The sequence below is a fragment of the Podarcis filfolensis genome (assembly GCF_964270895.1).
Source record: "Podarcis filfolensis genome assembly, chromosome: 3".
NCBI lineage: Eukaryota > Metazoa > Chordata > Lepidosauria > Squamata > Lacertidae > Podarcis > Podarcis filfolensis.
Window position 1 is genome coordinate 119,224,875 of NC_139606.1, and position 14,706 is coordinate 119,239,580.

At 47.3% G+C, this 14,706-nt stretch overlaps 1 protein-coding gene across 1 annotated transcript in view; it reads right to left on the reverse strand.

The window, feature by feature from the left end:
- Nucleotides 1-33: 33 nt before the first annotated feature.
- The window catches only part of LOC310758621 (L-gulonolactone oxidase), a 47,995-nt gene continuing 33,322 nt past the window's right edge, over nucleotides 34-14,706 (reverse strand). The window contains exons 7-12 of the mRNA XM_083605384.1: nucleotides 13,483-13,590; nucleotides 10,364-10,440; nucleotides 8,182-8,331; nucleotides 6,606-6,770; nucleotides 6,006-6,096; nucleotides 34-1,850 (exon numbers count right to left, since the gene is read on the reverse strand). Of these exons, the coding sequence (XP_083461510.1) occupies nucleotides 1,722-1,850; nucleotides 6,006-6,096; nucleotides 6,606-6,770; nucleotides 8,182-8,331; nucleotides 10,364-10,440; nucleotides 13,483-13,590 (720 nt within the window). The 3' untranslated portion in view covers nucleotides 34-1,721. The remainder of the gene's footprint in view (nucleotides 1,851-6,005; nucleotides 6,097-6,605; nucleotides 6,771-8,181; nucleotides 8,332-10,363; nucleotides 10,441-13,482; nucleotides 13,591-14,706) is intronic.

Here is a 14,706-nt window from a genome sequence, read left to right on the forward strand (position 1 = left end):
TACTTAGAAGTAAGTCCCACTGAATTCAAGGGGTAAGCATTTATAGGATTGCAGCATCAGGCAGACTCGGTTTTCGTAATGGTTACTGGCAACTCTGAGTTATTACATAAAGAGGAAAAGAACTCAAAGGAAGGATTTCGTTCCAGTAGGTGGCTGCAACATAATCAACGGTAAGAACACGATTAAACAAAATGGCCTATTCCAAAGTAGCAAATGTGATGGCTTGTCCCTCTCCCTCCTTTCCATAAACACCCTTTCTTATTTCCCCTATTATCAACGTTGAGACTGTAAGCAGACTTTATAAACCCTGTACACTGTGATGATGTATGGATGGTCCCAGGCCTATCAGTTTGGCAGCAAACTGGGTCCACCTTAAAAGAAAAAGAAGGGTAGTAGTTTCTGTGTGCTTGGGGGAGTCTCCAACCTTAACCACACATTTCAGGTGACCCCTCACCTCCACCCTTCAACGGAGCGTTTAGGGAAAGTTTGCAGGTAACTATGCTGGTGCATTCCGGGGGGGGGGGGGGGGGAGACAGAGAAAGAAATCCAAAATTAACAAATCCCATTAGCACTGTAAAAAAACGTTCACATATTTTACTTCCTTGGCTTTTATCTTTCCCGAGGGAAAAAGCAGCCTTGCTTCTTTGTCCTCTTGCCATTGGTGCAATCTGGGATCACACATCTTCAGCCTGTTTTCTGCTGCTGTGGGACCTGATCCGAAGGATTCAAGTTTCAAGAAAGGAGATTCCAACTAAATAGAAATACTGTTCTGAAAATAAGAGCTGTTCAGCAGTGGAGAAGACTCCCCAGAAGATGGTGGACTCTCCTTCCTTGGAGGTTTTTAAGCAGAGGATGAATGGCCATCAGCCAGGGATCCTTGAGCTGTGATTCCTGCATTGTAGGGGGTTGGAATAGATGACCTTTGGTGGTCCCTTCCAACTCGTAAAATTCTATGATTCTATATGCGCTCAGCAACATCTGTTTCTCTCCACCCCCTTTAAGCTTATTGCATAGCCAGATGGAGAGGTCTCAAAGGCTTGCTCACTTCTTCGCAGCCTTTCAGTTGGTCCTAATAAATCAATTTCCCTGCTGTTACATTTGGATTTTATTTCCTCTCTTAGGCTACAGTCCTAACTCTACCTGGAAGTTGGCCCCATTGAATTCACCATGACTCAAAGCCTCTGAGCAGGTGTGGGACTGTGCTGTGTAATTAAGCCTTCTAATCTGGGAAACAAAAAAAACATTTAAATGCATTCAGCAGCCCTGAAAATAATTCGCCTTTTGGGTAGCTTCGTTTGGCTGCCAGAATCTCGGGGAAGGAGCGTCCCCCACCCATCATGACACCAACCAAACTTTTTGGGGTCACTGCCCCCTTGGTTCCATAGACCCCAGGGCCCCCTACCCTCTAGACAGCATTATTCAGAATAGTGGTTTGCATGACCTTCTAAGGAAGATGATAAGGCAATAAAATTCCAAACAGTAACAGCTGTGCATTTATTCAAAATCCAATTGAAAATAATGAATACAATGAAATGGATGGACTTGATCCAGCGATGCCAGCTTTCCAGATAGTCACCTCCAGTGCCCCCCTTCTGCCCCCTTACCTCTTAGTGCCCCCCCAGATAATCCCACCACCCCCAAGAGGGCGCTACTGCCACCCACTTGAACCACTGCCCACACGAGAGGCTCCTCCGCCGCCGCCAACTTCTCCACGTCGCCTCTCAGTAGAAGACCTTTTCCAGGTAGGCATTCAGGAACATCCCTCTGGGGTCCAGCTTCTCCCGGATGGAGCAGAACTCCTGGAAGCCAGGGTACATCTTTTCAAAGTCCTTCCGAGTGCATGTGTGAGCCTGCGGGCACAGAACCAGTTTTACGAAAGTGCGCTTCCTCCCTCTATGTGGGTCTGTATCGGGTGGGTGGAGACTTTTCAGCCTGAGAGCCATGTTCCCCGGCCAGAAACCTTGCAGGGCCAGCATGTTAGTGGTGGGCGGGGCCTATATTGAGAGTGGGCGGGGCCTATATTGAGAGTGGGCGGGGCCTATATCAGGAGTGGGTGGGGCAGAGCCACTTCACAGACACGCCAATTGAAATTGAAATACCGTGTTTTTTTGCTCTATAAGACGCACCAGACCACAAGACGCACCTAGTTTTTGGAGGAGGAAAACGAGAAAAAAAATATTCTGAATCTCAGAAGCCAGAACAGCAAGAGGGATCACTGCGCAGTGAAAGCAGCAATCCCTCTTGCTGTTCTGGTTTCTGGGATAGCTGTGCAGCCTGCATTCGCTCCATAAGATGCACACACATTTCCCCTTACTTTTTAGGAGGAAAAAGGGAGTCTTACAGAGCAAAAAATACGGTACTTTATTGTCACTTGTACAACTTGTATGCAGTGAGATTACACAGCACCCCACACTCAGCTCTCTTACTCTTAATTCCCCTCGTTTACTGACGCACACCCTCCAAACCTGAAAGTCAGTTGCCCTGTTGTTATCTTTTCATTCAGCAGCCTAACAGCCCAGGATAGAAGCTGTTCTTTACCCTGTTGGTGCGACTAATCATGCTTCTATATCTTCTGCCCGAGGGCAGGAGATCCAGAAAGTGCCGGCCAGGGTGTGAATCATCCCTGAGAATTTTCCTCACTCTCCTGAGGCAACGTTCTTCCGCTACAGCGGTACCTCGGGTTACAGACGCTTCAGGTTTCAGACTCTGCTAACCCAGAAATAGTACCTTGGGTTAAGAACTTTGCTTCAGGATGAGAACAGAAATCGTGCTCTGGCGGCGCGGCAGCAGCAGGAGGCCCCATTACCTAAAGTGGTGCTTCAGGTTAAGAACAGTTTCAGGTTAAGAACGGACCTCCAGAACGAATTAAGTACTTAACCCGAGGTACCACTGTATTTCATCCAGTGGATTCACGGGACAGCCCATAATATCTTGTGCTGTATTCACCACCTTCTGTAGGCACTTCCTATCAGTTGAGGTCAAACCATCGTACCACACCGTGATGCAGTTATGAAAGGACACTTTCTATTGTGGACCGGTAGAAGGAGATCATCAAATGTTGATTGACATCATTCTTTTGCAATATTCTGAGGAGAGGGAGTCTCTGTTGGGCTTTCTTAACCACCTGGGTTGTATTTATTCCATGCTCTCAACTCCCTCCTCTGCCCATCTGCCTCCCCTCTTTTATCCTGCCTCCCATACACCACTGGGGCGTAAAAAAGAATCCCATTGACATCCACAAAGGTTTATTACAAAGCCTAGTTCCTGTGGGATGGTGAGTTTTTTTAAATTTTGGTCTGTGTATGTAGCCACAGCAAACAAGGAGGTTTCACTATTCCTTCCCCAGCTGCAATCTCCTCTAGGGAGTGTAGAATTTTGCAACTTTCAACTACCTGAAATGAGGGGTGCTAAAAAGTTGTAACATGACTTGGGAATAAAAAGGATATTTTGGTTAAATTAATATAATTAAGTATTGCTCGGTAAGTAAAAGTGTGTGTGAAATTGCATAGAAATCATTTAAAATGATGGCCAAGTACTTGCAGTCGTAGTGTTTATTAATATTGTTATTATTTAGCATCTCCTGAAATGTTTAGGAGTTCTGAAAGCAGTTTATGTGCTTCTTCATCAAACGTAAATGTACCAAACTAAATGTTGCCCAAGCACAAAAATAGCTGATTTGAATTCCTCACATTCCAAAATTAAGACACCTCGCTGAAGAAATTTGCAAAAATAAAAAGGCAAACAATCTTCCCCTGCTCCCACTCTTCTGTGTAATAATAATAATAATAATAATAATAATAATAATAATAAATTTTATTTATATCCCGCCCTCCCCAGCCGAAGCCGGGCTCAGGGCGGCTAACAACAATCAAATAATCAACAATCAAATAAACCAACATTCTAAAAATATTTCATTATAAAAATTAATTAAAATCAAGTTGATGGCAACCATTAAGCAAAACTCTGTGCAGGTTGCCAGAGGAGGGAGTCAGGCTGCGCCCTGACCAAAGGCCTGGTGGAACAACTCTGTCTTGCAGGCCCTGCGGAAAGATGTCAGGTCCCGCAGGGCCCTAGTCTCTTGTGACAGAGCGTTCCACCAGACTGGAGCCGCAGCCGAGAAGGCCCTGGCTCTAGTTGAGGCCAGCCTAACCTCTCTGAGGCCTGGGACCTTCAGGATGTTTTTATTTGCAGACCGTAGGTTTCTTTGTGGGGCATACCAGGAGAGGCGGTCCCGTAGGTATGAGGGTCCTAGGCCGTATAGGGCTTTAAAGGTTAAAACCAGCACCTTAAACCTGATCCTGTACTCCACCGGGAGCCAGTGCAGCTGATATAGTACCGGATGAATGTGGTCTCGCAGCGAAGACCCCATAAGGAGTCTCGCCGCGGCATTCTGCACCCGCTGGAGTTTCTGGGTCAGTCTCAAGGGCAGCCCCACGTAGAGCGAGTTACAATAATCCAGTCTGGAGGTGACCGTCGCATGGATCACAGTGGCTAGGTCAGGGCGAGAGAGATAAGGGGCCAACTGCTTAGCTTGGTGGAGATGAAAAAATGCCGCCTTTGTTATAGCTGTAATCTGCGCCTCCATAGAGAGGGAGGTATCGAAGATTACACCCAAACTCTTAACGGACGGTGCTGGCACTAACTGCACCCCCGCAAGAGATGGGAGTTGCCCCCTCAATCCCATATTGTCCCGGCCCAGCCAGAGGACCTCTGTCTTTGAAGGATTTAGCTTCAACCGGCTCCCACGTAACCATCCAGCCACAGCTTCCAAGCATCTGATCAGTGTGTCTGGGGCCGAGTCAGGATGGCCATCCATCAACAGATAGAGTTGGGTGTCATCAGCATACTGATGGCAACCCAGCCCAAAACTCCGGACAAGCTGGGCGAGGGGGCGCATAAAGATGTTAAAAAGCATCGGGGAGAGAATCGCACCCTGAGGCACTCCACACACCAAGGAGTAATTATCATCATCATATCCCTCCTTTTCCCCAGATCAGGACTAGTGGGGCAGGTCCAAGTGGTTCCCCCAACCCACCAGAGCAGATTTGGGGAGGGTGTAGGATGTGCTCAGGGTGAGTGGGAGAAAACCCCATTGCAGGTGGAAATCCCTGCACTAACGGGACTTATTCCTAATATTTAGTCAGAACCTCCTTTCTTGCAATAGATTCAAAATGCAAGAAAGGAGATTCTGGCTAAACATTAGGAAGAACTTTCTGATGGTAGCTTCTGTTCAATGGTGGAACAGACTCCCTCAGAAGGTGGTGGACTCTCCGTCACTTCTTGGATTACTGCAATGCGCTCTACGTGGGGCTACCTTTGAAGGTGACCTGGAAACTACAACTAATCCAGAGTGCAGCAGCTAGACTGGTGACTGGGAGCGGCCGCCGAGACCACATGCAGGTCCTGAGAGATCTGCATTGGCTCCCAGTACGTTTCCGAGCACAATTCAAAGTGTTGGTGCTGACCTTGAAAGCCCTAAATGGCCTCAGCCCAGTATACCTGAAGGAGCGTCTCCACCCCCATCATTCTGCCTGGACACAGGTCCAGTGCCGAGGGCCTTCTGGCGGTTCCCTCCCTGCGAGAAGCGAAGTTACAGGGAACCAGGCAGAGGGCCTTCTCGGTAGTGGCGCCTGCCCTGTAGAATGCCCTCCTATCAGATGTCAAGGAAATAAACTATCTGACTTTTAGAAGACATCTGAAGGCAGCCCTGTTTAGGGAAGTTTTTAATGTTTGATGTTTTATTCTGTTTTTAATGTTCTATTGAAAGCCGCCCAGAGTGGCTGGGGAAACCCAGCCCAATGGGCGGGGTAGAAATATTTAATTTTTAAAAAAAACAAAATTATTATTATTATTAAATTACTGGGAGCTTTCTAAACAGAAATCGAATGGCCATCTGCCAGGGATTCTTTAGCTGTGATTCCTGCACTGCAGCAGGTTGGACTGAATGGCCTTTGGGGATCCCTTCCAACTCTACAGTTCTATGAACACTGCCCCCACCTTCGTACCTTTGCCCAGTGAGGTCTCCCTCCAACCTTCTTCATGATGCTCTCGTAGGCAAGCCAGTAGTCAAGGCGTGGGACGTCTTTCCCATAGGGCCTGAACGGGATAAAAAAATAAGCTGAACCTCACTCTCTGTTGTGGAACAACATAGCTGAGCTTCAGTTCTGATGGGCGCTGGATGGGAGTTCCATAGTTTATCTCCAAGTGCTTCCATTCCAGCTGGCCCTTACAGGAATGCCAACCAAGGAAGAGTTTTTCCTCCTCCTTGCCAAGCCCTTTTCCTTTTGGGGTCGTGCCTTTTAGATGTTAAGCCTGAGGACACCGGCTGCCCGATCACTAATATTTAGCTTCTGCCTCATTGATCCACTGTTAGGCTCCTCTAGTCCAGCAGCTGGTCCTCACAGCCACCAATCAGATGCCCGTGGGGTGCCCACAAGCAGAAACCGGGCACAAGACACCACTCTCCTCTTGCTGCTGGTATTCAGAACCGCTATTGCCTCTGACTGTGAAGGCAGAGCCATCACCGCTAGAGGCCACCAGTAGGCTTATCCTCCAATACCCATCAGGCAACCCAAATGGACCCGCCTGGACCCAACTCCTCTTACCTGTACATGATGATGTTCATGTAGCAACTGTCCCTCCTGAAGCAGGGGCTCAGCAAGATGTCGTCTCCCCGAGTGAAGCGCACTTCCACTGGGTAGTGGGCCACCACTTTGGGGTTGCTTTCCAGAACCCCCTTCAGCTCCAGGAGAGCCTCCTTCGTTTTCTCACTGTGGGGAGATTGTACGAAAAGATCCAACGCCGTTCAGATCTTGTGCAAAGGGATTACACTCAAATGGGTGTAACGGTCAATACCTCCCTCCCTTTCACAAAGAACTGCGGTAAACTGCCGGCCTGGAGATTTGTGGCGCCCAGGATGAAGGTTCTCCATCCCTGACTTAAGATACTCAAATGGGCTTTGATCATTTTTTGGAACATCACTTTCTTCCCTTGGGAACTCTCCAAGGTCCTGAAGGAGCCAGGCCTTGGTTCTCCTATCAGAACCAGAGATGAGCCCCTATCCTTGCTCCAGATCAGCCCCCTTCCAGCATTGCTCACCGTCTTGCCGCCACATATTAAGAGCAAGACCCTGACTACCAAGTTAGTTAAATATATTCTTGCATGCCAACCCCGATCTCCAAGTGGTGAGAGACTCCAGGGGTTCCTGGCGCTTACCCAGCTTCTGTTTCCTTGGTCAGCACAGACTGTGGTGTCTTTAGGATATTTGGTTTTATCTACCCATACATAGGGACACGGGTGGTGCTGTGGGTTAAACCACAGAGCCTAGGACTTGCCGATTAGAAGGTCGGCGGTTCGAATCCCCGCGACGGGGTAAGATCCCATTGCTTGGTCCCTGCTCCTGCCCACCTAGCAGTTCAAAAGCATGTCAAAGTGCAAATAGATAAATAGGTACCGCTCCGGCGGGAAGGTAAACGGCGTTTCCGTGCGCTGCTCTGGTTTGCCAGAAGCGGCTTAGTCATGCTGGCCACATGACCCGGAAGCTGTACGCCGGCTCCCTCGGCCAATAAAGCAAGATGAGCGCCGCAACCCCAGAGTCGGCGATGACTGGACCTAATGGTCAGGGGTCCCTTTACCTTTACTCACCTGAGCCAAAGATGGAGGGGCTCACAGCATTGACACCCCAACAGATCTTGCTTCTCCATTGGACACAGCTATGACTCCAACATTAAGCAAGCAAGTCTCTGTGTTTCCAGCTTCCAGTTCATCTCACACCCCCAAACTCTGGCTCATATTCTCCTACCTAGCAGCAAGGTGAGGGGTGGAGGAAAGCCACCCCCCCATTATCCAAAAGGGCCCCATCACTTAGTTATAGCAACCTAGCCCATCCTTTTGGGATGCCGATGAGGATATTTGAGTGGCCAGCTAAGGTCGTTGCCTAACAAAGAAACTTGCCCAGCAAGCTCCTTTCTTAGATTCTAGCACTACCTGGGTACAGGACCCCAGGGATTTGAAGACACTCAGGGCATCATGCAGACTGGTGCCCCAAACCCACAACATCATTCAAATTGCAGAGACGACTACAACCTGAATTTCACATGTGGAAACCCACCCCAGCCCTGATCATCCTGGAATCAGCCCTATTCTTCCAACCCTCCGTTGGAAGGGGTCAAATCAGCTTACATGGGGATGGCCCAATCCTGCACATGCTGCTTGAAGCGGCACTCGTAGTTGAATATCTTGTAGCTCAAGTTGACGTTCTCCACTTTGCCGGTGAAGAGGAGCCAGAAGAAGAAGCGGTTGATCCAGGGAACCAGGCAGGGCAGGAATGTGCTGATGGAGGAAGAGGAGGAGGAGGAGAGGACAAGGTGGAAGTCAGATGGGCAGAAATCCAAGGTCGGGAATTCGGATACAGGGAACATGGGCTGACCCTTCCTTCTCCCCCTTTGAGAGTAGCTGGGATTGTGCCTGAATATAAGAAACTAAGATCAGCTTCCTGAATCAGGCCATCAGTCAGCCAGATGCTCGTGGGAAACCCACAAGCAGGTGTGATAGGAATTTTGAGGTCTTAGATATATATGTTAAATGTTCATAAGTGTACCAACCAAGCACGTACATAGATCAGCACAGGAAGACTGACCTGAAACCATTTTTGATTCCCAAACTGACCAAATGTTTTCTCTGCAAGGTCAAAGGAAAATGGAAAAGCTTCCCCATGGTCTTTTCCTTCACAAATCCTGTCTTAAGGGCACATTTAAGATATGAATAGGGTGTGAGCCTGTGACCTGGCTCAGGCTATTTATCATTACAAAAGACTGGCCAGGCTCCCCAGGCAATCCAATCAAGTGACCATTACACAGGTAACCTGTCAAATGAGATAATGCACTCAGATTTCTGCTGTAGACCGCCTTTTCTGTGATGTAGGTATGATGTACCTGGGGGGTGGTCTTAGGTTACACCCCTTCTGTGATGTATGTATGATGTATGGAGGGGTGGTCTTGAGCTCCAGGGCAGGGAATTTAAAATGTCTATATAAGGGCAGGCACACCTTGGTTCTGGGTTCCTCCTCCCTCCTGCGTGTGGTGAGCGAGGACCCTGTTGCAACAGATCAATAAAGATCAGGCTTACTAGCTGCTTTGCTTCTCAATATTCTCTGGTTGGCCTCTGTTATTTTCTCCTACCAATAGGGAACCTACATAAGGACTCTATATGGGCTCTTGGATACCCCATTAGGGGAAAAAGGGCAGATTTTTGTTTACAACACAGCATTCATGCACAAGGACCCTCTCCCCTCCTGTAGTTTCCAGCAATTGGTATTCAAAAGCATTTCTGCCTCTGACCGTGGAGGCATAGCATAGCCAGAATGGCTAGTGGCCACCAATAGCCCTCTCCTCCTCCACGAATTTGTCCTATCCTCTTTTAAAGCCATCTAAGTTGGTGGCCATCACTGACTCCTGTGGCAGGGAGTTCCATAGTTTAACTATGTGCTTTGATGGGAGCAGTGCCCTTTAGGATGAGGAGGGGCTTCAAGGGCATCCCACCTCCCCTTGCAGAAGCCCCCGGGCAAGGACGAGACCAAGGGCAGCTTTTTCCTAAGCAACTAGGGAGGTGAATCAGCTACAAGCAGTAGCCTCTCTGCATGGACACAGATGGCGCAGCTAGGATGCCGTTGATACTAAAGCAAGGCCTTTGCTCGCACACAGCTTCTCCAGCAGAATGAATCCCATGCTGCTGCTGCAGCTCAGAGAAGGATGTTTCAATTGCTTATCTAGTAGATTTTGCACACACACACTCTGCTGCAATAATCTTGGACCATCTAGCATAGTTAACCTATGGAACTTCCTCCCGTCTTCAATCAAGTCTTCAGAACAATGACACTTCTCCTTCTTGCCTCAGTACAGTGCTTGAAGCACCCGTGTTTAAACAGCCCACATTTATTGCATAAAATAAAACGCCACAAGCGTTTGACTTGCTGGTTCCTGGTGCCCCTTCCTACTAAGCCAATCTGTGGGTGCATCTTGCAGAAACCACCACCAGCCAACGGTTATAAGGCCACTGGGGTCAATGACTCCTGGATTTGTGGCTTTCTCTGCCAAACCAACGCCAGAGAGAGTGTCCTTTCAGCTGCTGCCCACAAGATGGCAGAACAACTGCACACATCGCCCCCCACCCCCAACTTGCTCTGGAATAATGGAAGGACCAGACAGAGTTTCAGGCCAAAGATGAGATTCTGAACGTAGGGTGTGCTTGTAAGTCAGCAAGCTTCATTTGCCAGCCTTTGGCCTTCAACCTCCCACCAAGCAGCTTCTTTGAAATCTGTGGTCCTTCCCACACGAATGCCTTGCCAACGCACGCTGAATCTCACCTGACCCAAAGGAGGAACTCCAGCAGGTAGTATCCGATCACGTAGTCCCAAAACCAGCTGGCAGAGGAAGCGGGAGGCTGCAAAGACATGCAAGACGGGAAAGAGACAAGCTACAGACATTGCCCAGCAGGGAAGATGTGGCCTTCAAAACCTTGGCCCAGATCAGCCCCCAGCCACATAAGTTTACATCACCTCCTGCCCTGAGACTCCACCGATTTGGGTGGCGACGGTGAAACACACACACACAACACAGACCTAGCAATGGGGAGGGGGTGGGGTGTGATCCATGAGAGGCAGTCAAGTACAACATTCCTTGTAATGCTAGAGAAGACATGCGAGGGAATGTTTGGTCCAGTCAGTCGAAACTTCCTGTTCCTCCTGGGCTGGAGCATCCTTCCTGTTGCCTGTGATAGAAGGTGGGCGTGACCTTACCTGTCCAGGTAACAAAAGGACGAGTCGCACAGCACCCTTCCCTCTTTTTGACTCCCTTCTTCATTGGACCACCTTTTATCTAGGACTGCTCTGCTAGCTCTCAGCTAGCAGCAGCACTGGGATTATTCCCCCATATGGGGTAGATCCACATGTACATATTTTTAACTAAGTCTGCCTTCCGGAATCCAACTGTGAACTGATGTGAGTAAACTCCTTTTATTGACTTTGAATAAGATTGTGGCATTTTTATTTTTAAAGAGGGATTCAAGGGAACTTACCAGGAACATACAATTCAATCTGAGACAGACTGAATTGTACAGAGTGGTACCTCGGGTTACATACACTTCAGGTTACAAACTCTGCCAACGCAGAAATATTATCTCGGGTTAAGAACTTTGCTTCAGGATGAGAATAGAAATCGTGCTCCGGTGGCACCGCAGCGGCAGGAGGCCCCATTACCTAAAGTGGTGCTTCAGGTTAAGAACAGTTTCAGGTTAAGTACGGACCTCCGGAACAAATTAAGTACGTAACCTGAGGTACCACTGTAATAGTTGAGAGGCTCACACGAGCCTGCAACCAGCTATCTGCTGTGCATATAAAAAGCGGGGAATGTAAACTCTGCTAAGGAAAGGAACTTGCTAGCGCAAGTTAGGAAGGATATTAATAAACAATATATCCTCTCCTGCCACCCTGAACATTCCCACAGAGGGCAAGGTGGAGAGCTTAAAACTGCTCTCTGATCAGCCCAGGGTCCTGATGAGGAACAAAATCTTCCCTTCTCTGGTCATCAGATCGATCCTTTGATGAGCAGGGATGATCTGCATGGATCAGCTGTGCAGGATACTGTGCTTGTGTGTATTCATGTGGGAGAGTGTGGGGGCAATCACCCACCACTGTCAGGCAGCTTCAGGAAGACCCCCTAAGCCCTGGGGGTTGGGGGGTAGATATTTACATCCCTCCATCCCTTGGACCAACGACCCGTCTGTCACCTGGCATCACTATGACATCAGCGGATTGACAGGTGGGTGGTCCTATCCACCTGTTGATCACCTGATACCATCCCGTCCAGCTGTTAAAGCTGTGTCTCAGGGTCGGCAGGAAGACACTCACGGAGCAGGGTTCAACTCCTACACGTCGCCTGATGGATGGCTGTGCATGTTTCTTTTTTAAATAATTTTTATTTAAACAAAACATATTATCCAAAAACATATTCATCCTTAATCCCCCCTTTTCCTCCTTTGTTTATTCAAAACCTGCCAAGGAGTCCAATTCACTTTGTTGCCTCTTCAAATACTTTGTAAAAGCTTCCCATTCATCTTTAAAGTCACAGTTATCCTTGTCCCGTAATTTATGTGTCAGTTTTGCCAGTTCTGCATAGTCCATCAGTTTTTCTTGCCATGATTCTTTAGTTGGAATTTCTTCAGTCTTCCATCCTTGTGCTATTAGGACTCTCGCAGACGTTGTCGCATACATGAAGATGTTTTTCAGCTTTTTTGGCAGGTCTTTCCCTACAATCCCTAACAAAAATGCTTCAGGTTTTTTAACAAATGTTAGACGGATGTGCATGTTTCGACCCTGATTTCTGAAGAGAAAGCAGCCACTTCTCTGCCCACCAAACACCTGGCGTGAAATATAATGTAAGGTGCAGGGCAGATGGGCATAGTCTGGGCAAAACAGCCTTGCAGGCCAAATGGAGAGGCCTGGAAGAAGGGGAAATTCTATCACTCGTGGTGGACTTGCAGTAAAGTAAAAGCTTACTGGGAAATGATATATAATGAGTTGAAGAAAATGTACAATATGTTCAAAAAACCAGAAGCATTTTTATTGGGTATAGTAGGTGAAGAAATTCAAAAAAAGATAAAAAATTGTTTATGTATGCAACAATGGCAGCAAGGATTCTTTTAGCCCCAAAATGGAAGCAGCAGAAATTCCAAACATTAAGAAGAGTGGCAGACGAAGATGATGGAATATGCAGAACTGCTGAAGCTGACCAGGAAAATCCGAAACCAGCGTGATCAAGCTTTCCAAAAAGATTGGAGTAAATTTGTATAATATTTGAAGGAAAACTGAAAACAACACTAACAGGATTGATTTAAACAGACTTGCAATGTCAACGATCAATACCTTTTTAAATTTATTTAAAAAATTATGAAAATGGGAATGAAATAATTGTAAATTGGGAGAGGTAAAAATGCTATGATATGGAATTGAATTACGGAAACCATGAGGCGGGAGGGAGGGAAACCGATCAGCTCATATGAGTGAAAATAAATGTGAATAACAAAGATGTATTTAAATATTATGAGATGGAAAATTAATAAAAAATATTATTTTAAATAATGGAGAGGCCTGGTGAGGCAATTTTGGCCTGTGGGCTGGAGGTTGCTCAGTTTATGCCATTATTATTATTATTATTATTATTATTATTATTATTATTATAATACCCCAGCCACTCTGGGCAGCTTCCAGCAGAATATAGTGCATAATGAAATGTCAAACATTAAAAAAAACAACTTCCAGATACAGGGCTGCCTTCAGATGTCTTCTAAAAGTTGTGTAGTCCTTTATCTCCTTGACATCTGATAGAGCATTGTGGAATCACAATCCCTTCTTCCAATTCCTTCTACCCTCCAAAAAAAAAAAAAGACTTTACGGCTATTCCACTGGCCACCCGAGCATAAACTTACCTTGTTGGTGTGGTCTTGGTAGATGACGCTCACGTTCTCAGTGTGAGGGAACCAAAGGAAACGAAAATACTCAGATTTCTTCAGGTGGCTGTCTAGGTTGTCCAGGACCTGGCAGAGGGAAAATAAGACGAGAGTGGATGGGCTGGAAGCCGAATGGAGGAAAGCACTGCTCAGGTTTCCTGTCCAGGCATGTTGTTCAACAGAACAGCATCTGCTTCCCTCCAGATGTTTTGGGACTACAATTCCCATCATCCCTGACCGCTGGTCCTGTTAGCTAGGGATGATGGGAGTTGTAGTCCCAAAACATCTGGAGGGCCGAGTTTGGCCATGCCTGACCTAGATGAACCAAAGATCTGACTCAGCATAAGGGAGCATCCCTAGGGAAAGTCAGGTGTGTTGAAAAACTCAGTCCCGGGTGAAAAACTTGCAGCACCTCGAGAGAAAATGGTTCCCAGTGTAATGGCCACATTGGGGGCTTTCAGTCTGTCTGACCCCGTTCTGCAGAACAGCATCCATACAAAAATACGCGAGGTGCCCCACTTGGTGCAGTTTTTGGAAACTTAAATATACTCAGAGTCCTGTAGTGATTTCATGCTCTTTATTGCATCTTGTTGAAGAACCTTTTAATGAGGGTGAAAGAGGAGAGCGCAAAATATGGTCTGAAGCTCAACATCAAAAAAATGAAGATCATGGCCACTGGTCCCATCACCTCCTGGCAAATAGAAGGGGAAGAAATGGAGGCAGTGAGAGATTTTACTTTCTTGGGCTCCATGATCACTGCAGATGGTGACAGCAGCCATGAAATTAAAATATGCCTGCTTCTTGGGAGAAAAGCAATGACAAACCTAGACAGCATCCTAAAAAGCAGAGACATCACCTTGCCAACAAAGGTCCATATAGTTAAAGCTCTGGTTTTCCCTGTAGTGATGTATGGAAGTGAGAGCTGGTCCATAAAGAAGGCTGATCGCCGAAGAATTGATGCTTTTGAATTCTGGTGCTGGAGGAGACTCTTGAGAGTCCCATGGACTGCAAGAAGATCAAACCTCTCCATTCTGAAGGAAATCAGCCCTGAGTGCTCACTGGAAGGACAGATCCTGAAGCTGAGGCTCCAAGACTTTGGCCACCTCATGAGAAGAGAAGACTCGCTAGAAAAGACCCTGATGTTGGGAAAGATGGAGGGCACAAGGAGAAGGGGACAACAGAGGACGAGATGGTGGGACAGTG